Consider the following 26,573-nt stretch of genomic DNA (forward strand, 5'->3'; position numbering starts at 1 on the left):
AGACAGTCTAGGACAGGGGTCTCCAATCTTGGCAACTTTATGACTTGTGGACTTCAATTCCCAGAATTCCTCAGCCCAAGTCCACAAGTCATAAAAGGGCCAAGTTTGAAGACCCCTGGTATAAATGCAATTGGCTGCAGTTATTTGCATTAGCAGTCCTGCGGCATTAACTCTGGTGGAATTGCCTGGAAAGAGACCCCGGCTTTCCACGTCCTGGGAGGCAAAGCAGGGGTTTATAGGAGGTGAGAGGGTCTGTCCTAGGAAAGTGACCAACCAAGCCACCGGGAGGAACCCCCGGTCCCTGGTGTTGTGTGGCTTTCTTTCTTTGGGTTGGCTTGCCTTCAATCTCTTTTTTTTTTTTTTTTTCTGTTCCAATGGAGTCCTTTGATCAACTGTTCTGTTTCCAAGGCTAACAGGACCCTGGAGCTTTTCTTCCTGTTTTTTATTTTGTGGAACAATAGGGGGAGCGGTGCTGTGTGTGCCAAAGACAAAAAAAACCAGAAGGAGGCAGGAAGTATTGCCAAGCGCTGGCATCATGAGCCACAGCAGTTCTGGCAGGCACTCCCAATCGAGAGAGGGCCGTCTGTCTGGAAAGCAGGAGCATTGGACAAATTGTGTGCCATTCCTATTTGTTCAGTTCCCCCCCCCCCCTCTCAACTTTTATATCTGTCCTAATCTAAAAGGATCACACCTGGAATACCGCAGCCAATTTTGGTCACCTTATCACAGAAAAGATGTTGAGAGTTTGAAAAAAAAATTCAGAGAAGAGCAACCAAGATGATCAAAGGCCTGGAGATTAAAACATACAAAGAACGGCTGCGGGACTTGGGTTTGGCCTGTCTAAAGAAAAGAAGAAATGTGTGTTGTTCGTCCATCGATTTCGATGAAGACCTTGACACCTTGTGGGTTATGGACCATCAACGATGTGTCCGTAGATGGCTAATAAGACCGATGTTAGCATGGAATGTTCTGCCACATACTGAACAAAGAAATGTACACACTGTTACTTCAGCATTTGCAGCTCTGGCTTTGCGGAGTGCTCGCTTTTCTTGTGCCAAGATTGTCCTTCTGTGTTCATGTGTCTGACAACCCTGGTACACCAAGGTGCGCCATGTCGGTCGATCATGTGCCAGAAGTTCCCAAGAGATGGTGTTAATATCCAGGGACTTAAGAGAGGCTTTCAACGTGTCTTTGTATCGCTTCTTTTGTCCCCCGTGCGATCGCTTTCCTTGAGACAGCTCACCGTAGAAGAGCTGTTTAGGGATGCGATGATCTGGCATCCTTACAACTTGGCCTGCCCAGCGCATCTGGGCTTTCATCAACAGAGTGTAAACTGATGATAGGCCTGCTCTGGAGAGGACATCTGTGTCTGGTATCTTATCCTGCCACCGGATCCTCAGAATTCTACGAAGGCAAGTCATGTGGAAGTAGTTCAGTTGCCTAACATGCCTCCTGTACACTGTCCAGGTCTCACTAGCATACAATAGGGAAATAGGGGAGACACGATAGCAGTATTCCAGTATCTGAGTGGCTGCCACAAGGAAGAGGGGGGCCAGGTTGTTTACCAAAGCACCAGAGGGAAGGACAAGAAACAATGGTTGGAAACTGATCAAAGAGAGAAGCAACCTGGAACTCAGGAGAAACTTCCTGACAGTGAGGACAATCAACCAGTGGAACGGCTTTGCCTTCTCAGAAATCGTGGGTGCTCCATCACTGGAGATTTGCAAGAAGAGACTGGACAGTCACCTGTCTGAGATGGCATAAGTTCTCCTGCTTGAGCAGGGGGCTGGACTAGAAGACCTCCAAGGTCTCTTCCAGCTCTATTCTGTTCTAAGGGACTTGGCAAAAGGAACAATAATATTAAAGGCATTATCTCTTTTTTTTTTTTTTTAAAAATGACAGAATAACAGAAGGGACCTTGGATATCTTCTAGTCGTCCAACCCCTGCTCACTTTTCAGTTCTGACTTGCTCTGATTAAGGAAAAAGTACAGGGTGAAGTCTTTTGATGGATGATTGGAATGGGATTGATTCTTGAAGGGGAGATGATCAGGTGGTAGAATGTTCTAATAGGGGGGATTGAGTGGACTTCAACCAGAATAGAGCTGGAAGGGACCTTGGGGGTCTTCTAGTCCAACCCCCTGCTCAAGCAGGAAACCCTATACCATTTCAGATAGGTGGCTGTCCAATCTCTGCTTAAAAGCCTTCCAGTGATGTAGCCCCCGCAACTTCTGAAGTTGTTCCATTAGTTAATTGCCCTCACTGTTAGGAAGTTTCTCCTTAATTCCAGGTTGCTTCTCTCCTTGACTAGTTTCCATTCTTGCCTTCTGGTGCTTTGGAAAATAAGTTGACCCCCTCCTCCATGTGGCAGCCCCTCAAATATTGGAACACTGCTATCATGTCACCTCTAGTCCTTCTTTTCTTTAGATGGCCATACCACATTCCTGCAACCGTTCTTGATATGTTTTAGTCTCCAGACTAGTGGTTCTCAACCTTTTTAATGCCGCGACCCCCAACCGGTCGTAAGTCGAGGACTACTCAACCGGTCGTAAGTCAAGGACTACTCAACTGGTGCAGCACCGTTTGCAGAATGGGACTTTTGGCGGGCTCAGCAGGGCAGAGACAGGCTGGACAATTCCTATTGACTTTTGAAAGCCAATAGAATTAAACTCTATTCAAGAGAATCTATTCTATTAGCTTTCAAAAGCCAATAGAATAAAAGGGAGTAGCACAGCTAAGGAAAAGGGGGGAAAAATGGCGGACTGCGTTGTTTGGCGACCCCCATGAAATGGTCGTTCAACCCAAATGGGGTCCCGACCCACAGGTTGAGAACCACTGCTCCAGACCCTTAATCATATTGGTTGTTCTTCTTTGCACTTTTCCCCCCAAAGTCTCAACATCTTTTTTTGTAATGTGGTGACCAAAACTGGATGCCGTATTCCAGGTGTGGCCTTACTAAGGATTTATAAAGTGGTACTAATATTTCATGTGATTTTGATTCTATGCCTCTGCTTATACAACCAAGGATTATATTAGCTGGCTGCTTGCCGCACACGGCTGGCTCAGGTTTAAGTGATCGTCCATTAGGACTCCAAGGTCCCTCTCATAGTTACTGTTTTTGAACAGGGTTTTGTACTTGTATCTTTGGTTTTTCCTGCCTAGGTGTAAAATCTTGCTTTTCTCCACATGACATTTCATGTTGCTTGACTAAGGGGTTGGCCTAGAACAGGGGTCCCCAACCCCTGGTCCGTGGACCAGTACCGGGCTGCGGCATGGCGCGCACAAACAAACAAAGCGTCATCCACACAAAACCACACCCCCTCCGGTCTGTGGAAAAACCTCTCTCCATGGAACCAGTCCCTGGTGCCCAAAAGGTTGGGGACCTCTGGCCTAGAAGACCTCCAAGGTCCCTTCCAACTCTTGTTATTCTAAGAGGGAGATAGGTGGTTAAGAAATATGAAATGAAAATTGGCAGGCAGGCAGGCAGACAGACAGATAAATAGTCAATAGGCAGGCAGACAGACAGACAGACAGAGAGATAGACAGACAGATAGATAAACATACATAGACAGATAGACAGACAGACCAGACAGATAAATAGACAATAGGCAGACAAACAGACAGCTAGATAGATAAACAGACAGACAATAGGCAGACAGACAGACAGATAGATAAACAGACAATAGGCAGGCAGACAGACAGACAGACAGATAGATAGATAGACAGACAGACAATAGGCAGACAGATAGATAAATAGACAATAGGCAGGCAGGCAGGCAGACAGACAGACAGATAAACAGACAATAGGCAGGCAGGAGACTGGCAGACTGGCATCGTCGCTTTGCTAGGCTGGGTATGGAAACACTAGCCCTTGCAACCTAGCACCCTAAATTGGGTACACCTAACATAAACCAACCATTTTTTTTTTTTAGGAAAAAGACTGTAATCTAATAGAAACAGACTTTCTCAAAAATGGTGGACTGTGAGCAGTCCTCTTCTCTCACACCTTCAAACTTTCTGCTAAATAATGAAAGTATAATATACAGTCAGGAGGGAAGTACAAAATAAGTCATCAGCACCTGCAGAGCAAGTCAGTCCATTTAAGAAGGGAAGGATTTTTTTTTTCCAACCAAGGGCCAAAATGTAATTTATTTGTCTTCCTGAGGCCTGCAGGGAAGCAGTTAATAATATCCTGTCATCGGAGTAAATGGGATTGGGGAAAGTGTGCTCATTGTGGAGGAAAATTAAGTGAACTGCAGATTTTAAAAGGGAAAAAAACCAAGTATTTAAAATATGAGCCTCAAGGCCACCAATTCATTCAGAATAACAGAATTGGAAGGGATCTTGGAGGTCTTCTAGTCCAACCCCCTGCTCCAGCAGGAGCCCCTGGTCTATGCTATTCCAGACAAGTGGAGTGTGTGTGTGTCATCTTGAGTTTCTTCAGTACATCACATCTTGAGTGGCAAATTTAGCCATCTGTCAAATCTTCCTCTGGTTTTGCACCAAAAATTTGGAGAGGTGTATTCAAAGAGGGAGGGATTTTACGCTATCACTGCTATCGTGTCCCCCGTCGTCCTTCTCTTCATTAAAGTAGAGACATCCCCAATTTCAGGAACCGTTCCTTACAAATTTTAGCCTCCAGTCCCCTGATCATCTTGGTTGCTCTTCTCTGTACTCTTTCTAGAGTCTCAACATCTTTTTTACATCGTGAGGTAATAAAAATATAATACAAAAAAAGAAATACCCTTTGCCTGCTGGCAAGAACAGGTGGGTTAATAATAATGATAATGATAATAATGTTGGAAGGGATCTTGGAGGTCATCTAGTCCAACCCCCTGCTCAGGCAGGTAACCCTATAGCATTTCGGACAAATGGCTGTCCAGTCTCTTCTTAAAAACTTCCAGTGTTGGAGCATTCACCGCTTCTGGAGGCAGGTTGTTTCACTGGTTAATTGTTCTCACTCTCAGGAAGTTTCTCCTTAGTTCTAGGTTGCTTCTCTCCTTTCTTAGTTTCCACCAGTTACTTCTTCTCCTGCCTTCAGGCGCTTTGGAAAATAGCTTGACACCCTTTTCTTTGTGGCAGCCCCTGAGATATTGGAAGACTGCTATCATGTCCCCCCTCGTCCTTCTCTTCATTAAACTAGACATTACCCAATTCCAGCAGCTGTTCCTTATATGCTTTAGCCTCCAGTCCCCTAATCATCTTTGTTTCTCTTCTCTGTACTCTTTCTAGAGTCTCAACATCTTTTTTACATCGTGGTGACCAAAACTGGATACCGTATTCCAAGTGTGGCCTTACCAAGGCATTGTAAAGTGGTATTAACATTTGACATGATCTTGATTCTATCCCTCTGTTAATGCAGCTTCTGCCCCTTGCATTGTAAAATATTTTCTGTCTGTTAAGTGAGATTAGATACATATGACAAACCCACAGTCAGAGTCACCTAGCAAACCTCCGGGTTGATTAAGCATTTGAGAACCCAGATATTTTTCAGGCCAGGTCCAGGCAAAGCTGGACTAAATAGGGCTGATGATGTTTATGGAGATTCTCAAATCATCCAGATTAGGGTTGCCCCAAAGGTACTTTTTCCAAAAGGCAACTGGACATTGTTGGTTTTTTTATAAGATTTCCCTTTGAAAAACGTTTTTAAAAACGTTTTGCTTCTCATCCAAGAAGCTTCTTCAGTTGTAAAGAACTGAACTGAAGAAGCTTCTTAGATAAGAAGCAAAACATTTTCAAAGGAAACCCCTCCCCCCAAGAAAGTCCAGTTGCCTTTTGGAAAAAGCATCCCATGGCTGCTGATATTCCTCTTTGGAGTTATCCATAAGCAGATGACTTCAGGGCTAAGAGATTAGATCAGTGGTTCTCAACCTGTGGGTCGGGACCCCATTTGGGGTCGAACGACCATTTCACGGGGATTCGCCAAACAATGCAGTCCGCCATTTTTTTCCCCTTTTCCTTAGCTGTGCTACTCCCTTTTATTCTATTGGCTTTTGAAAGCCAATAGAATAGACTCTCTTGAATAGAGTCTAATTCTATTGGCTTTCAAAAGCCAATAGGAATTGTCCAGGCTGTCTCTGCCCTGCTGAGCCCGCCAAAAGTCCCATTCTGCAAACGGTGCTGCACCAGTTGAATAGTCCTCGACTTAAGACCGGTTGAGTAGTCCTCGACTTATGACCGGTTGGGGGGGGGGGTTCGCGGCATTAAAAAGGTTGAGAACCACTGGATTAGATCCTTTCCTCTGTATTGGTAATGACTGTATAATGCAGGAGTCTTCAGACTTGGCCCTTTTATGAACTGTGGACTTCAGCTACCAGAATTCCTCAGCCTGGCTGAGGAATTCTGGGAGTTGAAGTCCACAAGTCTTAAAGTTGCCAAGTTAAGACCTCTGCTCTGGAGGATGAATTCAGAGGGTAGAGTGTGCAGTGCTGGCCATATGGTTTTGGAGGTAGGCACTTGATATTCAGACAGGAGAAAGCATGTTGATGTTCCAGCCGCAAAACTGCTACAAACTACAAGTAGTCTTCCTCACGATCACAACCGAAACCAGAATTTCTGTTGCTAATCAAGGAGGTTATTAAGCCAGGCGCATCTTATTTGCCATTGGTTTTACTGTGGGCACACTGGCGCACATTAAACGTGAAGTTCTGTCGCCTGCTCTCAAAAAAAAATCAAATACGGCAATTTAAGATGTAGATGGATAAAATATGATAAGATTATATTTCACTATCACCCCTACAATATACCCCAATCAGTCTCACATACGCCGATCTCAGCCGAACCATTTTGCTTAGGTACTATGCTGTGTTAAATGTAATTTTCAAATTCTGGGCATACATAGAAGTAAGTTATTTCGATATGGGGGTCCCAGTGGGTCATTAGGCCAAGGTACCTGTCTCTCACCCCCTTATACAGGCAGCATTGAAATAGGACAGTGATGGCGAACCTTTTAGAGACCAAGTGCCCAAACTGTAATCCAAAACCCATTTATTTATCACAAAGTGCCAGGGCTGCATCAGCATTGTGGTGCCCTCGGGGGGGGCGGGCGGGGTATGTGTGGCCCACTGGGTGGGCATGGCTGCAGTGGTCACAGCAGACTGGGTGAGCGTGGCCGGGGCCAGGGCAGTGGGGGCCAGTCCCTTGCCATCTCTGGGGCATCCCCGGGGGACCAATGCCGCTTGTTCGCTCACTTCCTGCCCTGTCGCTTCCAAACGTCATGTGCTCATTCCTCTGGTGGGGCAATGGCATGCGTGCCCACAGAGAGAGCTCTGAGTGCCACCTCTGGCACGCGTGCCATAGGTTCGCCACCACTGAAATAGGATGTGAGCCTCTGCCGCTCCGCAGATGCAGCGACGTGCATTATAGGGTATAAGAGTGGAACCTCCCATATCTGACCATTGTGTCAAGCTGTTCACATCTTGCTCGCGTGTATATTTCCCTAAGATGTTTTGGCCGTTGTAACTTCAAATAGCTACCTGCTTAAAAAGTGTGTTTGTATTTGCTCAGCCATTTCAAGTTATGCACCTTACTAAGGATGCTATATAGTAATATAGTAATAGTAATAGTAGTAAAGTTGGAAGGGACCTTGGAGGTCATCTAGTCCAACCCCCTGCTCAGGCAGGAAACCCTACACCATTTCGGACAAATGGCTGTCCAGTCTCTTCTTAAAAACTTCCAGTGTTGGAGCATTTACTGCTTCTGGAGGCAGGCTGTTCCACTGATTAATTGTTCTCACTGTCAGGAAGTTTCTCCTTAGTTCTAGGTTGCTTCTCTCCTTGATTAGTTTCCACCCGTTGCTTCTTGTCCTGCCTTCAGGTGCTTTGGAAAATAGCTTGATTCCCTCTTCTTTATGGCAGCCCCTGAGATATTGGAATACTGCTATCATGTCCCCCCTTGTCCTTCTCTTCCTTAAACTAGACATACCCAATTCTAGCAACCGTTCCTTATATGTTTTAACCTCCAGTCCCCTAATCATCTTTGTTGCTCTTCTCTGTACATACATACATACATACATACTTACACCCATGCGGATATATGGATACATTCGTGCATACATACATACATACATATATATTAAACACTGTCCATTTTGAATACATAGCAGAAAGAGTTCACAAGGTTTATGCTATATGGAACAAAACTAATTACTGCAGTTGTTAAATAAATAACCTGGTCATTAGGAGAATCCAGCTTATCCCATTGACTTTGTTGCAGCTGCAGCTTTGATGCTGCAGCTCTGATAGATACATGCCAGTTGCCAAGCACCTGAATTTTGATCACGTGACCCTGGGGGTGCTGCAGTGGTTGTAAGTGTGAAAAACAGTCATAACTCACTTTTTGTAACTTCGTATGGTCACTAAATGAACACTTGTAAATTGAGGACCACCTGTATGATTATTTGAAGGATCATCATTATGATGGTGTTTGTATAAACGCAATTGGCTGCAGTCCTTTGCATTAGCAATCCTGCGGCATTAATTCTGGTGGAATTGCCTGGAAAGAGACCCCGGCTTTCCACGTCCTGGGAGGCAAAGCCTGGCCCTGAGGATGCTGAAACAGTCATCAAATGCAAGGACCAATCATTTTTTTCATTTCTATTTTGATTTTGAATGGTCACTAAATGAACGGCTGCAAGTCGAGGAATACCCGTATATGTTTCTCTGGAGTACAGTTTTGTACAGATCTCGCTGCAGTTTTGATCACGTGACCATGGGGATGTTGCAACATTCGTTAAGTGCAAGGACCGGTCATAAGTCACTTTTTTCAACGCTTATTCTACAGAGAAACACATACAGGGTAGTCCTCCACTTACAACCATTTGTTTAGTAACTTTGAACAGTCACTAAACGGTTGTAAGTTGGGGACTTACCTGTATGTGTTTCTCTGTACAATGAGCAGTTCATTCCTAGAGCAAGAACTTTACTGTATTTTGAGACTAGGCTTGTCCCCTCGCCAATACATTTTCCTCTTTTTTTTTTTCCTTCCAGGGAAATACAACTCCTACAGCGGTTGCGGCACAAAAACGTGATCCAGCTAGTTGACGTGTTGTACAATGAAGAGAAGCAAAAAATATATCCTTTCTTTGGGCTCTTCTGCTGAAATCTCCCTCTGAAGAGCTGGATTCACTGGTTTTTCCACCTTCCGTATTTCCACGTGTCCCTACCTGGTTTCTAATGATGCTCCATCTTTGTACAGTTAGGTGCCTTCCACACCGACAGGAGTTCATCACCCAGCATTGTCTATGAATGATGGCTTCTTAAGGGCATGGATTCTCCAGCAGGATGACTGTAGAGTCCAAATGGATGGGTTCTATGACGGCCTTCCTGCCTGGCAGACTGGGTAAAAACTTCGGCCACACCCCTTCCTTTGGGCGTGACCCCAGTTTTGACTCAGTCTCGAAGCCTGGTAGAAGTGCGAGAAGCAGCTCTCAGAACAAAACTAACTTAACTTAAAAAAAAAAAAAAAAAGGGAATCCCCTCTTCCTCCAGTTGAACGAAAATTTGTCTGGCAGCGGATAGGACTCGAGAGAGGCAGCCGGGATCGGCGGATTCGTGAGTGGGGCGTCAGGGACTAACGGGAGGCTTGGAGCCGGACCGGATCGCTCGCCCGCCGATAACCGGCCCACCGAGCAGCTGTTGGGGCGGGGGTTTCACTACCGGATTGCTCGCCGCTCTCCGGGGCCGCCAAACAGCTGAGCGGTTCGGGCGATAGAACGAGGCGCCGCTCAGCGCCAAACAGCTGAGCCGCGCGGAAAGCGTGATTGGGGCCGATAGAACGAGGCGCCGCTCAGCGCGAAACAGCTGAGCCGCGCGGAAAGCGGCTAAACCGCGGCGCCGCTCGGCATAGACCAGCGGAGCGGCGCGAGAGGCAGAACCAGCGCTAGAAGTGCCTTCTCCTTAGAGGAGAGGCGCGGTCCCTCAGAGTCAAAGATCCGCCATTGTTTGAACCTCGTGGATTCCCGGGCTAACATTAGGAGGCGTGGTTTCTTCCCCATTCGCCATTTTGAGCGAACGGACCTTCCCGCCGTTTTCCCTTGGGGGCGGGGCCATCCGGACTCCATTCCCTTGCAGACAAAGGGGCAGCCCTTAAGCTAAAATCCGGGATTATCGCAAGAAACTGAGACAGGAGGAAGGAAGAGGGAAAAGGAAGAGAACCTTTCTGATCGTGGTCTGCTGCCACAGCCACAGACAGGGGGAGAGAGAGGTATAAACTGCACTTTCTCTGGACTAAGTGAGGAGGTGAGGAGGAGTATTTTTCTCTGACTGTTCCTATAGTGACCTTTAGTCACTGCCTTGCAGGATCTTCTGTCCAAAGACTCCTGTCTGTCCGGCCATTGTTTGTATAGGCAGAGGAGGGCTCAGCCCCAAACATCTGCATCTGGTCTGCGTATCCTGTCCCCCACTCCAGGCACTACCTACTCGGGGTGTCTGGCACAATGGCAGACAATGTCTCGTATTCAGTCACACAGGTCCCTCAATTGTCCCCCCCACAGCAACAACAAAAACGCAGATCTTCTGAATCTGAGGTGGGGGGGAAGAAGAAAGCTAAAACAAAACACCTTTCTCAGAAGGGACAGTCTAAAACGGCTGAGCGAGAGGCTTTGAGGAGACATTTGGCTTTAGAAAGACAAATTAGCAGGGCACAGAGAACCAATGCCAATGGGACAAATTCGGTTTCCCCTGTCCCAGCGGTGGCACCCAGCACAGACCCTACTGCCGAGGAAGTGCTTAAGACTTGGTCTCCTCCTGGGGAAACTGAACAGTTAGACTCCTCCAACCCCTCCTCACCAGCTTCTTCACCCGACCGCACCCCAGCGCCTCACTCTAACGACAAAGCGCAGGAGGGCATTTGGTCGGCACAATTCCATGCATTCATGCAGGATGCATTCTCCCAGTTCATGGCTTCTAAGGGACAAGTGGCCTTTCACACACCCCGTAAGGGTCGGGCTAGGCCACCCCCTACCAGCACCTCTGAAACTTCCTCTCAACTGGGAGAGGGTGACTCAGTGGACCTCGACATGTCAGACATGCCCCTCTCGGAGGACGAGGAGACGGCACCTGAGCAGGCAACGAGCTCTGGACTCTTTAACCCAGCGCTCCTAAAATCACTCCTGGTAAAGGCTGTTTCCACAGTCAACCTAACATCAGTACAGGATGAGAAGCCCTCAACAAGCAAGGAGGCCAATCCTCTGTTTGCCAAAAAGGTTCCACAAGATAAGTACATCCCATGTGCGGAGGTCTTCATGACCACGCTGGAGGAACAATGGTCCTCACTTGCAAGCCCACCGGCACCAAACAGCGCGGAAAGAAAGCTTTTCAACCTATCTCCCTCCTTCTCTAACATGTTAGAGGTTCCCACTGTCGATAACCCATTAATCTCATTATTTTCTACCTCCGCGATTCCAGGAGACATGGCGGAGGTCTTGAGGCCTGAGGAGAAGAAATTTGAACACTCACTCCGGCGTTCCCATATGGCTGCAGCCTGGGCGGCCAGAGCAGCCACTTCCTCATCTTTCTTCGCGAGGGCCAGCATCATGTGGCTGAGGGAACTGCAAGGCACGGTGCCTCCAGACCAGGTCAGAATACACCAAACATTGGCCAAGCTCCTCGCGGCCTCGCAATTTGTCTCAGACGCTTCACTGTACGCAACAAAGTATGCGGCTAGATCCATTGCGGCCACAGTGGCCTCACGTAGGCTACTATGGCTCAAAAATTGGAAGACAGACCTGAGGTCCAAATGGCGTCTTTCGACGTCCAAATACAGTGGAGTAGACCTATTTGGTTCCATTCTGGACCCACATGTCAGCGAAGGCAGAGACAAGAAAAAAATCCTAGTACACCCATCAAAGAAGTTAGACAGGAGAGGCAGTCAGGACTTCCGGAGACAGGGTTCCCGCCCAGGAAGCCCCTGGGAATGGAGGCAGCCCTTTCGATCAGGGCAATCCTGGGACTGGCCCAGAGGCTCACGATCCTTCTACCCCAGACAGGATCGAACCCAGGATCGCCAGAGCCCGGGAGCCAGGGGCCAGTTCCAGTCCAGACGCCCATATAGGGGAGCGGGAGGCAGATCCTTTAAACGCACCAAGTGACGCCAAACAGGATACTCCCATTGGGGGTCGGTTAGGAAATTTCATCAGGGTCTGGGAGCAGACCACGACCGACTCCTGGGTCCTGGAAACGATCAGACATGGCCTGACCTTAGACTTCTGCTCTCCCCCACCAAACCGGTTCATCAGATGTCCCATCTCCAGAAGAGCACACAAGACGAGGCTGATAACTTCGGCTATAGTCCACCTCCTGTCAATTCAGGCCATAGAGAAGGTACCAAAGGAGGAGGAGGGAAGAGGATTTTACTCTATCCTCTTCGTCATCCCAAAGACATCAGGAGGGTGGAGAGCAATCTTGGACCTGAAGGGCCTGAACTATTTCATAAAGTACAGGAGGTTCAAGATGCACTCCTTAAAGTCCATACTAGCCAGCGTCAGGGAAGACGATCTACTATCCTCAATAGATCTCACAGAGGCGTACCTACACATCCCCATCCACCCCAGCTACCGGAAATTCCTCAGATTTACCTACGCGGGGCGACATTACCAATACAGGGCATTACCCTTCGGACTGTCGTCAGCACCAAGGGTATTCACAAAGATCTTAGCTGTACTAGCGGCCCATCTCAGGTTGATTCCGGTTCGCGTCCAGTTTTATCTGGACGACATCTTGATTCAGTCCAGATCTCGGGAACAAGCAAGGACAGATCTCAAGACCACAATCCGAACCCTACAGGGGCACGGATTTTCGGTCAATCTAAACAAGAGCCACCTCATTCCCTCAAGGAGACTGCAACACCTGGGCGCGGTGATAGACACGTCACAGTGCAGGGTATTCCTTTCCCAGGAGCGACTGATCAGCATATCCAAGCTAATCCACCAAATTCAAAAGATCAGGAGAGTGCCCTTGCTACAACTCTCGAAGCTCCTGGGAAAGATGATATCTTGCATGGGCATCATCCCATGGGCAAGGCTCCACTCGAGGGAGTTGCAGTGGTTCCTCCTACCCTACCAGAGGAGGAACCTCAGCACCTCCAACAGGAGTGTGCTGGTACCAGCACAGGTGATGAAATCACTAAAATGGTGGCTATCCCCCATGACACTCAAGGGGAGCATATTCAGGGAACCGAACAGGGTCACGCTCACGACAGATGCGAGCCTGTTCGGATGGGGAGCCCATCTGGGGACCCAGATAGCACAGGGCCAGTGGGGTCAAAAGGACCTGTCACACAGCATCAACTGGCTAGAGCTCCGGGCCATACACCTGGCCCTCCGTCATTTCTCACACCTAGTAACGAGGAGACACGTCCTCGTGCTTACAGACAATGTAGCAGCCAAGGCACATGTAAACAAGGAGGGAGGAACGAGATCAGTGGAACTAATGAAAGAAGCATTGGTTCTGGCTCGGTGGGCAGAAGCCAATGTGAGTTCCATCAGAGCGGAACACATCTCAGGGGAAACAAACACCCAGGCGGACTCCCTGAGCAGAGCCAAGGTGGACCAGTCGGAATGGCGTCTGGACCCGGCTCTCTTCGAGGAGATCTCCCGGAGGTTCGGACAACCGCACCTAGATCTATTTGCCAACCACAAGAATACACAACTCCCCAGGTTCTTCTCCAGATTCCCGTCCCCGGGATCGGAGGGAACGGATGCTCTCAGGTGCCGGTGGCCGGCGCAACTCCTGTACGCCTTCCCACCGCTGCCACTAATACCGGCAACCATACGCAAGATGATCCTGGAGGGCGCAGAAATGGTCTGCATTGCCCCTCACTGGCCACGGCGCCCGTGGTTTGCCGACCTCGTGGACCTTTCGATATCACCTCCGTGGAGGATTCCCCCGGACAGGGTAAAACTCAGTCAGGGCAAGCTTGTACACCCAGATCCCCAGTGGCTACAACTAGCCGCTTGGCATTTGAGCGGCAAAGCTTAACTAAACAATCTTATTCTGCAGGGGTGATATCGATCATACAGGCATCACGAAGGGCGTCCACCAATAGGATTTACGACGCTACATGGAAGGGATTCTGCAGGTGGTGCGCTTCGCTTCACCTAGACCCGACCGCAGTATCTATCCCCAATATCCTAGACTACCTATTGGAGGGTCTTAATAGGGGCCTGTCAGTCAATACCATCCGCAGACAGATATCGGCCCTCTCAACCGTACTCTCCTGCGACAACTTAACTTCCCTAGCACAACATCCAGCGATTAATGCCTTCTTAAAAGGGGCGTCTAACACAAAGCCCCCAGTCATACACAGGTACCCGTCCTGGAACCTGCCTAGGGTCCTTCTAGCCTTGACATCTGCACCCTTCGAACCTCTTGAAACATGCTCACTCCATCACCTATCACTGAAGGTAGCTTTCCTTGTGGCAATTACTTCGGCAAGGAGAATTTCAGAACTAGCAGCTCTGTCAGTAAGGAAGGATCTGTGTACCTTTTTCAAAGACAGGGTCGTTCTTAGACCAGACCCGACCTTCATCCCGAAGGTAAATAGCACCTTTCACAGATCTCAGGAACTTACGCTTCCTGATTTCTGTCCAAGACCCAAACATAAGCTAGAACACAGATGGCACAAGCTAGACGTACGGAGAGCACTGTGTTTCTACGTGAAACGCACCTCGGCTTTCCGAAAGACTGAAGCATTATTTGTGTCCTTTCAACCATCAACTATGGGAAAGAAGGTATCTTCTTCCACCATAGGCAGGTGGATCAGAGCCTGCATAGCGCAGGCCTACGTCTCACAGGATTTGCCAGCACCCACTCAGGTGACTGCCCACTCAACTCGGAGCGCAGCCACATCTGCGGCGTGGCTAACGCAAGCTCCGGTGGAAGAGATTTGCAGGGCCGCAACCTGGTCCTCACCTTCGGTTTTCATTCGACACTACCGTTTAGACTCCCTAGCAGCAGCAGACGCGGCTTTTGGCAGAAGAGTTCTTCAACAGGTCGTATCTGCTCAGAGTTCGGTAGCCTAGACATTCCCTCCCAGGGGGACATGAGGGCTTTGGTATGTCCCATCCATTTGGACTCTACAGTCATCCTGCTGGAGAAGGGGCGTTGTCTTACCTGAACGCCTTTTCTCAGCAGGATGATGTAGAGTCCAAGCCCACCCAGAGGATAGGTCTAGGCAGGGATATAATAAAGATATAATAAAGAGCTGCAAGGTTAATTCCAACAAAGTTTCTCGCCTAAGTCAAAACTGGGGTCACGCCCAAAGGAAGGGGTGTGGCCGAAGTTTTTACCCAGTCTGCCAGGCAGGAAGGCCGTCATAGAACCCATCCATTTGGACTCTACATCATCCTGCTGAGAAAAGGCGTTCAGGTAAGACAACGCCCCTTTTCTCCACCTCTGCTATCCAAGAACCTCTTAACGGCAGATGTCCGGAGTCAAATCTCAACCTTCTGCATGCAGAGCAGAGGATGGACCTTCTCCAAATCTGAAAAATGCAGCCATGTCCTTCTAAGTCCATGTTTCCCAACCGTGGCAACTTTGTGTGGACTTCAACTCCCAGAATTCCCCAGTCAGCAGAATTCTGGGAGTTAAAGTCCACATCTCTGAAAGATGCCAAAGTTGAGAAACATCATTCTAAGCCAGGGGTCTTCAAACTTGGCCCTTTTATGACTTGTGGACTTCAACTCCCACAATTCCTCAGCCAGGCATTATATATATGATATATATCAGTGATGGCGAACCTTTTAGAAACTGAGTGTCCAAACTGCAACCCAAAACCCACTTATGCATCGTTGAGTGCTGGGTGGGTGTGGCCCATTGGCTGGGTGTGGCCCATTGGGTGGGCGTGGCTGCAGTGGTAACGGCAGACTGGGTGGGACTAAAAAGTTCAATCAATCAATTCCAACTTTGCAAGATCTTTTTTTTTCCTGTGAGAAGTTGAAATTGACTGATTGAACCTTTTTTTTTTTTTTTTTGCACACAGCGGCGAGGCCTAAAGCAAACAGGTTTTATAAAACCCAGCTGAAGGCCTAGGACTGGGGCGACGGCACAAGTGCCCACAGAGAGAGCTCTGAGTGCCGCCTCTGGCACCCGTGCCATAGGTTCGCCACCACTGTTAAATATATATATAATCTAGTCCTATCCTTTTTGGTTTTGCCTTGCTGGTCCTAAAGCAAGGATGGCTGTGCAGTGGGGCTAATTTCACACAACCCTCTGCAAACGATGCCAATCTTCTGGAACAGTTCCAGAAACCATGTGTCTGACTAGTTGAAAGGGTGATATAAGCCGTGGCCTACCCATTATTGAGATGGAAGTTGCTGGAAGTTTTGTCCTGGTCACATTTGGGCAGTAACTGACTGGCCCTTGACTTGGAAGAAGGCGAGTTGATTTGTTACCTTACTGTGAGAATACCGCTGAGGTATTGAAAGGCTGCTTAATATGAGTCTTGCTCACCGCTTTTGAGCGAAGGCAGGACAGTGGCCAGCATGATTTGAGACTGTTTATCTCAGTCCTATCTTTGAAATACAGGTACATCATACATGAACTTGCAACTGTAATGGAGTCTTCCCATTACAGTCATATTTGTGACGGTTGTAAAATCAGGTCAGGACCGACTTGATTTTATGTCCTTTTTCTTGCAGCAGTAGTAAAGCAGACGCCACAGTTACAAAAAGAACGGCGTCATTATATGAAATTCATGGTCATTAAGCAAACTCACTGTTTGCTATGGCGCAGTTTTGCTGAAAACTGGAATTACCTTCTGCTTTTCTTTTAAAAAAGAAACTACAGTAAATGCGGTCACATGACCGCAGAATGCTGCAAGCAGCTGTAAATGTAGAGAGCGTCCAATGTGTAGTCATGTGATCACAGTTTCCACCCCACCCCACGTTGGAATTCAGAATTAGGACATAACTCCCTTTTTTCAGGTAAGTCATAACTTGGAACAGTGGCTACCTTCAAATGGTTGTAAATTGAGGACTAAAATGTCCTACTAGGTCAGGGGGTCTTCAATCTTGGCCACTTTAAGACTTGTGGACTTCAACTCCCAGAATTCCTCAGCCAGCCCTGGCTGGCTGAGGAATTCTGGGAGTTGAAGTCCACAAGTCTTAAAGTGGCCAAGTTTGAAGACCCCTGTACTAGATGCTTTGCTAGCGGCTCTGTAAATCCCTCCAAGGAAAACAGTTAACAATCAGTAGTTATTGAAATGGCATCTTTTATTGGATCAGGCAAATTGACCGAGGCATTAGAATTCATCTCTGCCTAACTTCCTAATGCAGTTCTTCCTAATATATTCCATTCTACCATTTGAAAACAGGACGGGAATAAATTGTAATTAAAAATTTACTTTCTGACCAGTACTCACATTAAACAGTCAAATTTCATGTGCCCGACAACAAAAACCTTCAATGTGAAACAGATTGAAGTCTAGTCAATCTAGGCCAGTGGTTCTCAACCTGTGGGTCGGGACCCCATTTGGGGTCGAACGACCATTTCACGGGGGTCGCCAAACAACGCAGTCCGCCATTTTTTTCCCCCTTTTCCTTAGCTGTGCTACTCCCTTTTATTCTATTGGTTTTTGAAAGCCAATAGAATAAACTCTCTTGAATAGAGTCTAATTCTATTGGCTTTCAAAAACCAATAGGAATTGTCCAGGCTGTCTCTGCCCTGCTGAACCCGCCAAAAGTCCCATTCTGCAAACGGTGCTGCACCAGTTGAGTAGTCCTTGACTTATGACCGGTTGAGTAGTCCTCGGCTTATGACCAGTTGGGGGTCGCGGCATTAAAAAGGTTGAGAACCACTGGTCTAGGAAGGTTCTAATCAACTAATTAAAGCAGGGGTCTTCAAACTTGGCCCTTTTATGACTTGTGGACTTCACCTCCTAGAATTCCTCAGCCAGACACGCTGAGGGGAAAGTGAGAGGTTTCCAAGCTAAGCCATGCTGGCTGAGGAATTCTGGGAGTTGAAGTCCACAAGTCATAAAAGGGCCAAGTTTGAAGACTTCTGAATTAAAGTAATGGAGCTGAGCTTCTCAACTTCTGGTTAGCCCGTTTTAGGGAAGCCCTGTGCTGTGGAGAAAAGCAGCTCAGGAAAAGATAGCTTGTTTAAGCAATCTTTCTGCACTGTGAGGGGTCAAATAAAGGGAAAACAATGGGTCAGGCACAGGGCATTGTATGAAAGAAGAGATAGTAGCAAGCAATGATCTTCGCAACATTTCTATTATGTGTTCACTTAGCAACCATTTCACTTAATGACCAAATTGTTGGGATGGAACATATTCGCTATCTGAGGAGAGGGTACTATAACCTCTAATTTGCTGATAGCATGGCTTCTTCCTGCCAACAGATTCCTTAAAATGCTTTGCCTCTGATGGATAAAGAAACAAGAATTCTATTCCTTTACCACCTCTCAAAGCCAAGAGCAAATTATAAAGTAGTCCTCAATTTATGGCTACAATTAAGCTCAAAATTTTCTGTTGCTAAACGAGACAGCTGTTAAGTGAGTATTTACCCCATTTTACCACCTTTCTTGCCATAGTTAAGTGAATCACTGCAGTTGTTAAGTTAGTAATACGGCTATTGAGTCTGGCTTCCTCCATTGACTTTGCCTGTGAGGAGATCCCAAAAGGGGATCACGTGACCTCGGGACACTGACCCTCATACATATGAGTCCGTTGCCAAGCGCGTAAATTTTGATCACGTGACCGTGGAGGATGCTGCAACAGCCATAAGTGCAAAACGACGGCCATAAGTCACTTTTTTTCAGTGCCGTTGTAACTTTGAACGGTCACTGAAAGATTGCAATTCAAGGACTTCTTGCATAACGTTAAGTCTTTAGCCTATTTAGCTTGGCTTTCTCTAACCTGCCAACTTCAATATGTTAGGATTATAACTTCCTCCTTTGACAAGTTTTTTTTTTTCTTGGCAGTCTTTACATATTTTCAAGATTAGTTTCCTTCCTTTGGCCTGGACTATTTGGAGAGCATCCATAATTGATTTACAAAGTTCAGTACTTCCTTTGCATTCAGAAAGTGTCTTGAGTCAATCACCACAACTTCAGTTACAAATGGATCCGCAGAGAGGTGTTGGCACAAGAGCTGAGACCGGTTAGTGCAGACTTGAGTGGAGTTAGATGTTGAAACACTGTCAACTGGTGGAGGGCAAGTTTCTCTATTAAGTCTCATCCCAGGAATTTCCTTAACTGCTTCTCACGTATATGGTGATGGAGTATTGTGTCTGTGGCATGCAAGAGATGTTGGACAGCGTTCCTGACAAAAAGTTTCCAGTCTTTCAAGCGCACGGGTAAGTAGCATGCAGGCTTTCCAGTTCCCATCTCTCAGAAGCCCCATTCGCTGTGAGAAATAGGGAAACTGGACTGGTGGTTCATACTCATCCGTGTCCATCAGTTTGCAAAGGAAAAATCTTGCTGTTTGTGAAGGAAAAATCCACACACTTCTCACACAGCCTCGGGTTCAAGCATTGGCTGGATCTAAGCCAGTTTCGTTTCCAGGCCATCTTGGTTTCGGTGAAGTGCTTGCATCAGATGCTTTGAGATTATTTTATTTATTTGTACCCTGCTGTTATTTTGTTATATAACTCAAGATGGTGTACGTATCGGACATACCCTCCTTGTCCTATTTACCCCACAACAACAACCCTGTGAGGTAGGTTGGGTAGAGAGAGGGGGGGACTGGCCCGAAGTCACCTAGCCGGCTTGCTGTCATGCCTAAGGCAGAACTAGAACTCACAGCCTCCTGGTGATTAGCCTAAAGTCACCCAGTTGGCTTTCATGTCTAAGGTGGGACTAGAACTCACCATCTCCTAGTGATTAGCCCAAAGTCACCCAGTTGGCTTTCATGCCTAAGGCGGGACTAGAACTCACCATCTCCTGGTGATTGGCCTAAAGTCACGCAGTTGGCTTTCATGCCTAAGGCGGGACCAGAACTCACCATCTCCTGGTGATTGGCCCAAAGTCACCCAGTTGGCTTTCATGCCTAAGGCGGGACCAGAACTCACCATCTCCTGGTGATTGGCCCAAAGTCACCCAGTTGGCTTTCCTGCCTAAGGCGGGACCAGAACTCACCATCTCCTGGTGATTGGCCCAAAGTCACCCAGTTGGCTTTCCTGCCTAAGGCGGGACCAGAACTCACCATCTCCTGGTGATTGGCCCAAAGTCACCCAGTTGGCTTTCATGCCAAAGGCGGGACCAGAACTCATTGTCTCCCGGTGATTGTCCCAAAGTCACCCAGCTCGCTACTAAGGCAGGATTGAACTCATGGTCTCCCACTTTTTAGCCTGATGCCTTAACCACTATACCAAACTGACAGCTCATGACATAATGCAAACATCATTCTATAAATTCTTAGTAACTGTTCTGTTTCAGAATTCCTGATAATGCACAAACATTGTAAGATTCCTGGTCAGAATCAGACTCTGAGTCGCAGCTGATAACCCTAACCACTTAGTAATGTAGATATTGCACTGTGCTTGCTCTCCAGAAACTCAATTTTTTCCACCTCATTTTCCCTTTGCCTCCCTCTCGTCCCTTACGCAGGTACTTTTGCCAACTTATAGATGGCTTGGAATATTTGCACAGCCAGGGCATCGTACACAAAGATATCAAACCGGGGAATCTCCTGCTAACAACCAATGGGACTCTAAAGATATCAGATCTAGGTGTGGCAGAGGTATGTTTTTGAACGTCCGTGTCGTTATGTGAATTGCTATAGCTATCGAGTTGGATGGCTTCAAGATGGGATTGGGTAAATTTATGGTGGAGAAAACTATTTTGGCTACTTACTGGTCATACAAATTAAAAATACTTCCTCTAGGACAGGGGTCTTCCAACTTGGCCCTTTTATGACTTGTGGACTTCAATTCCCAAAATTCCTCAGCCAGCATGCCTGGCTGAGGAATTCTGGGAGTTGAAGTCCACCAGTCATAAAAGAACCAAGTTTGAAAACCCCTGGGCTAGAAAGTCTAGGACGGGTCTCCAACCTTGGCAACTTTAAAACTTGTAGACTTCAACTCCCAGAATTCCTCAGCCAGGCATGCTGGCTGAGGAATTCTGGGAGTTGAAGTCCGCAAGTCATAAAAGGGCCAAGTTAAGACCCCTGGCCTAGAATAATTGCTTTGGAACTCTAAGATAAGCCACAGCTGAGGGCCTTTGTCAGGCTGTTGGCTGGATCAGATTACTTGGCCCTTGGTTGGGTCTTGGATTAGTCATTTTTTATACCGTACGTTTATTTCTCTGAATGTTTACAGCAGAGTTTCTCAACCTTGGCAACTTTAACATGAGTGGATTTCAACTCCCAGAATTCCCCAGCCAGCTAGATAGGTGCAAGCTGGGGAAATGCCCCAGTATATCTGAAAACTAAAAATTACAGAACAAAGTTGACAACGTATGATATATATCAGGGGTGTCAAACTCACAACGTCACGTGACGTGTCACGACATATCGTGACGTATTGTGACTTTTTTTGCCATTGCCGACAATGGGGTGAGCATGGTTTTGCCATGATGCATTGCCCCATGGGCCGGCAGTTTGACACTCCCTGACATATATGGTCTTAAACTTCTGAAGCTTTTCAATTGACAGCTGTCTTCAGTCATCAAGCAGTTTGTTTTGAAAGCCAGAACCCAAGAAATTTGGCTAAAGGGAGGCAAATTGCTTTCCTAAGATCATTTTGATGTTGGGTGGCGATTGCTTTCAAGTATGTACAACTTAATTCTTTTCTCTGAAGCATTTTTTAATGAATAAGGCAGAAACTCAGGTTCACTCCCAGTCTACACTGCATAAATTGGGGTAGTTAGTGGGGCTGCATGGGGCACTCAGAACTCCCTAGATCAGGGTGTCCAACCTTCGCAACTTTAAGACCTGTGGATTGGTCTTAATGGCTGGCTGAGGAATTCTGGGAGTTGAAGTCCACAGGCCTTAAATTTGCCAATGTCAGACACCCCTCCCCTGGACTGAACAATTGAAGCACAGTAGCCAATTGCAGAATATTAGCAGTTGCAATTTCCCACTGATTCCCAGCAATAAGAGTCGAGGTGGCGCAGCAGTTAGAGTGCAGTACTGCAGGCCACTTTAGCTGACTGTGTTCTGCAGGTCAGCGGTTCAAATCTCACCGGCTCAAGGTTGACTCAGCCTTCCATCCTTCCGAGGTAGGTAAAATGAGGTCCCAGATTGTTGGGGGCAATGTAAATATATATATACATTGCTTACTGGTGTACACCGCTTAAAGAGTGCCTGCACTTAAAGCGGTATATAAGTCTCATAAAATAAAATAAATAAATAAAAATAAATAAAATGTGTTTATTCTTTGGGTAGGCTTACTTCCCTTAAAATGCTAATCTCCCCTTTAATTTTTGTTTTTAAATGAAACAGTTTGATATTGCACAGTTGAGCAACGTCATGGCTTCTGCTGAAATAATCATTAAAAAAAAAAAAAAAACTCCACAGCTGTTCCAAAATTTCCAGTTGCTGCTGAAGACATATGCCTTCAACCTCAAAGCAATGCCTCTTTGTTATCTGCTTGCAACAGGCCTTGCATCCATTTGCCGAGGACGACATGTGCCGAACCAGCCAGGGGTCACCAGCTTTTCAGCCTCCAGAAATTGCCAACGGCCTGGATACCTTTTCTGGCTTCAAAGTAGATATTTGGTCAGCAGGTGTCACACTGTAAGTAAATCGGAATACAAAGCAGGACCCAAGCCCTTAATGTCGGCAGCAGAGTGATCGTGACAGTTGTGAAGATGTCAGCCATGGGACTCCTTGAGCTGCTACCCAGGGGTAATAATTTAAAAAGGGCAGTCCCTTGGTAAATATCCCCTACGTTCTAGAACAGAGGCCCCCCAACTTTTTGGCACCAGGGACCAGTTCTGTGGAGAAAGGTTTTTCCACGGACTGGAGAGTGCGTGGTTTTGTGTGCTGCCTGCATCCCACAGATGGGGCTTTGCTTGTTTGTGCGGACCGGTTACTGGCATGCCACGGCCCGGTACTGGTCCACGGATCGGGGGTTGGGGGCCCCTGTTCTAGAACGATACTCTGTTTATCTTTACCCTGAAGAGATTCCTAGATTAATTTTGGATTTGTATGAAATTTTCTTCTCCCTTCTAATACTTATCCATATGCTAAGGGCATGACTCTGTTCGGCCTGCCTCCCACTCATCTTTTGCCATACAGAAATAAATCCAGAAGAGTCATTCAGCTAGATAAGATAAGATAACCTTTATTGTCATTTTTTACTGTGGGCATAACGGCACACATCAAAAATGAAATTTAGTTACCTGCTCTCAGAGTGAAACACATACATGACACACATCTAAACATACTATGTACAACATATGTTGTACATCCCAGATATACGTATGTTGTACACCCCTACATATACATAGCAAATAAATATTAAATACTCTCCATCTTGAATATAACGGAAGGAGGAAGCTTGAGAGTTCACAAGGTTAATGCTGTATGGAATGAAACTATGGCTGAATCTGGATGTTCTGCTACGGATACTACGGAGCCCCCTCCTCCCAAAAGGTAACAAGGAAAACAGGTCGTGGAGAGGATGTGTAGTGTCCCAGATAATCTTACAGACCCTGCTCAAGCAGCACTTCTGTGCTGTGTCCTGGATGGGAGGGAGGAAACTGTCAATGATCTTTTCGGCAGTCCTCACCACTCTCTGCACTGCCTTCCTGTCTGAAGCAGTGATGCTTCCAAACCAGACTGTGATGCTGTATGACAGGATGCTCTCGATCGTCTCCCTGTAGAAAGTGATCAGGACTAATAAATATTTGAGGACAGCTATCAAACTCTCCCTTCTCTGCTCGGTGAAACAGATTCCCTCCCCCTTTTTTGTTCCATGTAGAGAGAAGACACTTTCCAGATGCCCCTGCAATCTCTCTGACTTTTTTTTTTTTTTTGAGGGATTGTCCCATTCTTTTCGGGAAATCTGATATCCCTAATTAAGTCCAGGAATCCAACTCCAGCTTAGTCAACCCCAAATGGAGTAGAATTAGCCCGTGATGTCTACCTCACGGTCATTTAGTCCAGTAGTTCTTAACCTTTTTGAACAAATCGCCCCCTTGAGCCAATGAGGAAGTTGTCATCACCCCCCTCCCTCAACATAACCTCTCAATCACAACATGGGAAATAATTCTTCAATTTATGCAAACACTTTTTTTTGTTTTCTTTAAAATTGTTCATCAGGGCATATCGATGCAAATAATTTATTTCCAGTCTCCCATATTCTGGCTAATGGCGTGCCACTGTACGGGTAGAGGCTGCTGCACAACACGCATGAAGATAAGCAATGCGTATTTACATATGTACGGCGTTCTGTACTGAAGCTAGCTGGAGGAATATTTGAAAACACAATTCAATCCACTAATAGCGAGCGATCTGATGTTTTTGTACGACAGATATACAGCCATTCACTGTATGAAGAAGCCTCAAAAGTATCCCCAAAACTTCTCGCTCAATCCCCCCCATATCTCCCCCTTTTTGTTTCTTTGCCCCCACGTCGCCCTTTTCGTTCCATCGCCCCCCTGAAAAATGAAATCGCCCCCTGGGGGGCAATATCGCCCAGGTTAAGAACCACTGATCTAGTCAGCCACACTCACTAGCAGTCGGGTCATGAAATGTCCACAAGTAAACAAGCTCAGAGAGCACCAAGGACCCCATAGTTCAACCCTGAGGTATAAACATTCTCTTCTATTGATATCTGGAGTGTCAAGAGTGAAAACTATCCAATCACCTCCTTCTGTTCCACCTAAGGCAGGGGTCTTCATGCCTGGCTGAGGAATTATAGGAGTTCAAGTCCACAAGTCATAAAAGGGCCAAGTTTGAAGACCCCTGACCTAAGGCAATCAGTTGAGGGCAAGAGGACCCTTGGCTCCTGCAGATGTGAACTTGGTCGTCAAAGAGGGCTGCCTGCCAGAGTAGATGGTGGCAGACTCCTGCTTCGGGGGGTGGGGGGCTGGCGCAAGAGACAAAACATGCATTGTGATGCAATCTCACCCCTTGGATAAGTTGCCTGCGAGACCATGGTGCAAGTACAGGATAATGGAACTTCGTTGTGGTATCAACATCTACATTTCTTCCGTTTGGTGTCAGGAGCAGGCTGTGTGCTTTTTATAGCAAGGGGTGCAGTTTCACCTTCTCCTAGGCCTGCGTTCTCTGCATATCCAGGAGGATTTGCAGTCTTCCAACAAGAGTAGGATAGCCACTTGTAGGCGTGAACAACTAGACCCACACGTCTTCAAACTAGCTTTGTGGTTCTCTGCCTGTAGTACAGGAATCTCTCCAGACTGGCAGCTTTTGCCTGAGAAAGACTAGATAGGGCGCAAAGGCACCCAGGGATTGGTCAGACTTTCGCCGCTTATATTTATGTAAGGCAGTAGTGGTGAACCTATGGCACGGGTGCCAGAGGTGGCACTCAGAGCTGTCTCTGTGGGCACGCACACCGTCGCCCCAGTCCTAGGCCTTCAGCTGGGTTTTATAAACCCTTTTCGCTTTAGGCCTCCGCCGCCGTGTGCAAAAAAAAAAAGGTTCAATCAATCAGTCAATTTCAACTTCTTGCAGGAAAAAAAAAGATCTTGCAAAGTTGGAATTGATTGATTGAACTTTTTAGTCCCACCCAGTCTGTTGTTACCACCGCAGCCATGCCCACCCAATGGGCCACACCCACCCAATAGGCCACACCCACCCAGCACCCGACGATGCATAAGTGGGTTTTGGGTTGCAGTTTGGGCACTCTGTCTCTTAAAGGTTCTCCATCACTGATGTAGGGAGTCCAGGCTAATTCCCTGCTTGAGCCCTCTTCTGGACTGGGATGGTTGCTCTCCAGCTCCCTCCCTCCCTCCCTCTCTCTCTCCCTCCCTCCCTCCCTCCCTCCCTTTCTTTCTTTCTTTCTTTCTTTCTTTCTTTCTTTCTGTCTGTCTGTCTGTCTGTCTGTCTGTCTGCCTGCCTAATTAAAAACTTTACAGGTCCTGTATACTATACAGGTAGTCCTCAATTTAGGACCAGTCACTATCTACCTATCTACCTACATCTCTCTCTCTCTCTCTCTCTCCCGCATATCTATTGATCTATCGATCTAATCTATCTACCTATGTATATCATCTATCGATCATCTATCTATATCTATCTATCATCTCTACCTATCTTTATCATCTCTACCTACCTTTCATTCATCTATCTATCTATCTATCTATCTATCTATCTATCTATCTATCTATCTATCTATCTATCTCTATCATCTATTGCGTCCACATCTCTGTCTGTCTGTCTACCTACCTACCTACCTACCTACTTACCTATCTATCATATTTCTTAACCGCGCATCTCCCTCAGAGAGGGGTTGCCTATGGAGATTCTCAGTCCTCCAGGTCGTGGTTCTTCCAAAGGTGCTTTTTCAAAAGGCAATGGGGCTTGACGACGTTTCACTTCTCATCCAAGAAGCTTCTTCAGTTCTGCCTTCAGTCTTTCAGAACTGAAGAAGCTTCTTGGATGAGAAGTGAAACGTCTTCAAGGAAAAAAAACAAAGTCCATTTGCCTTTTGAAAAAGCACCTTTGGGAC

The 26,573-nt window shown here is 46.8% G+C and overlaps 1 protein-coding gene across 2 annotated transcripts in view; it reads left to right on the forward strand.

Annotated features, from left to right (window-relative positions):
- The window catches only part of STK11 (serine/threonine kinase 11), a 111,775-nt gene that overhangs the window by 35,039 nt on the left and 50,163 nt on the right, over positions 1–26,573 (forward strand). For both annotated transcript variants that reach the window (XM_039319246.1, XM_039319247.1), the window contains exons 3-6: positions 8,986–9,069; positions 19,203–19,292; positions 20,545–20,677; positions 22,536–22,672. In XM_039319246.1, coding sequence (XP_039175180.1) covers positions 8,986–9,069; positions 19,203–19,292; positions 20,545–20,677; positions 22,536–22,672 — 444 coding nt within the window. The remainder of the gene's footprint in view (positions 1–8,985; positions 9,070–19,202; positions 19,293–20,544; positions 20,678–22,535; positions 22,673–26,573) is intronic.

The sequence above is a fragment of the Crotalus tigris genome, unplaced genomic scaffold (genome assembly GCF_016545835.1).
Source record: "Crotalus tigris isolate CLP2741 ecotype Arizona unplaced genomic scaffold, ASM1654583v1 scf7180000022970.308977840:1548163, whole genome shotgun sequence".
NCBI lineage: Eukaryota > Metazoa > Chordata > Lepidosauria > Squamata > Viperidae > Crotalus > Crotalus tigris.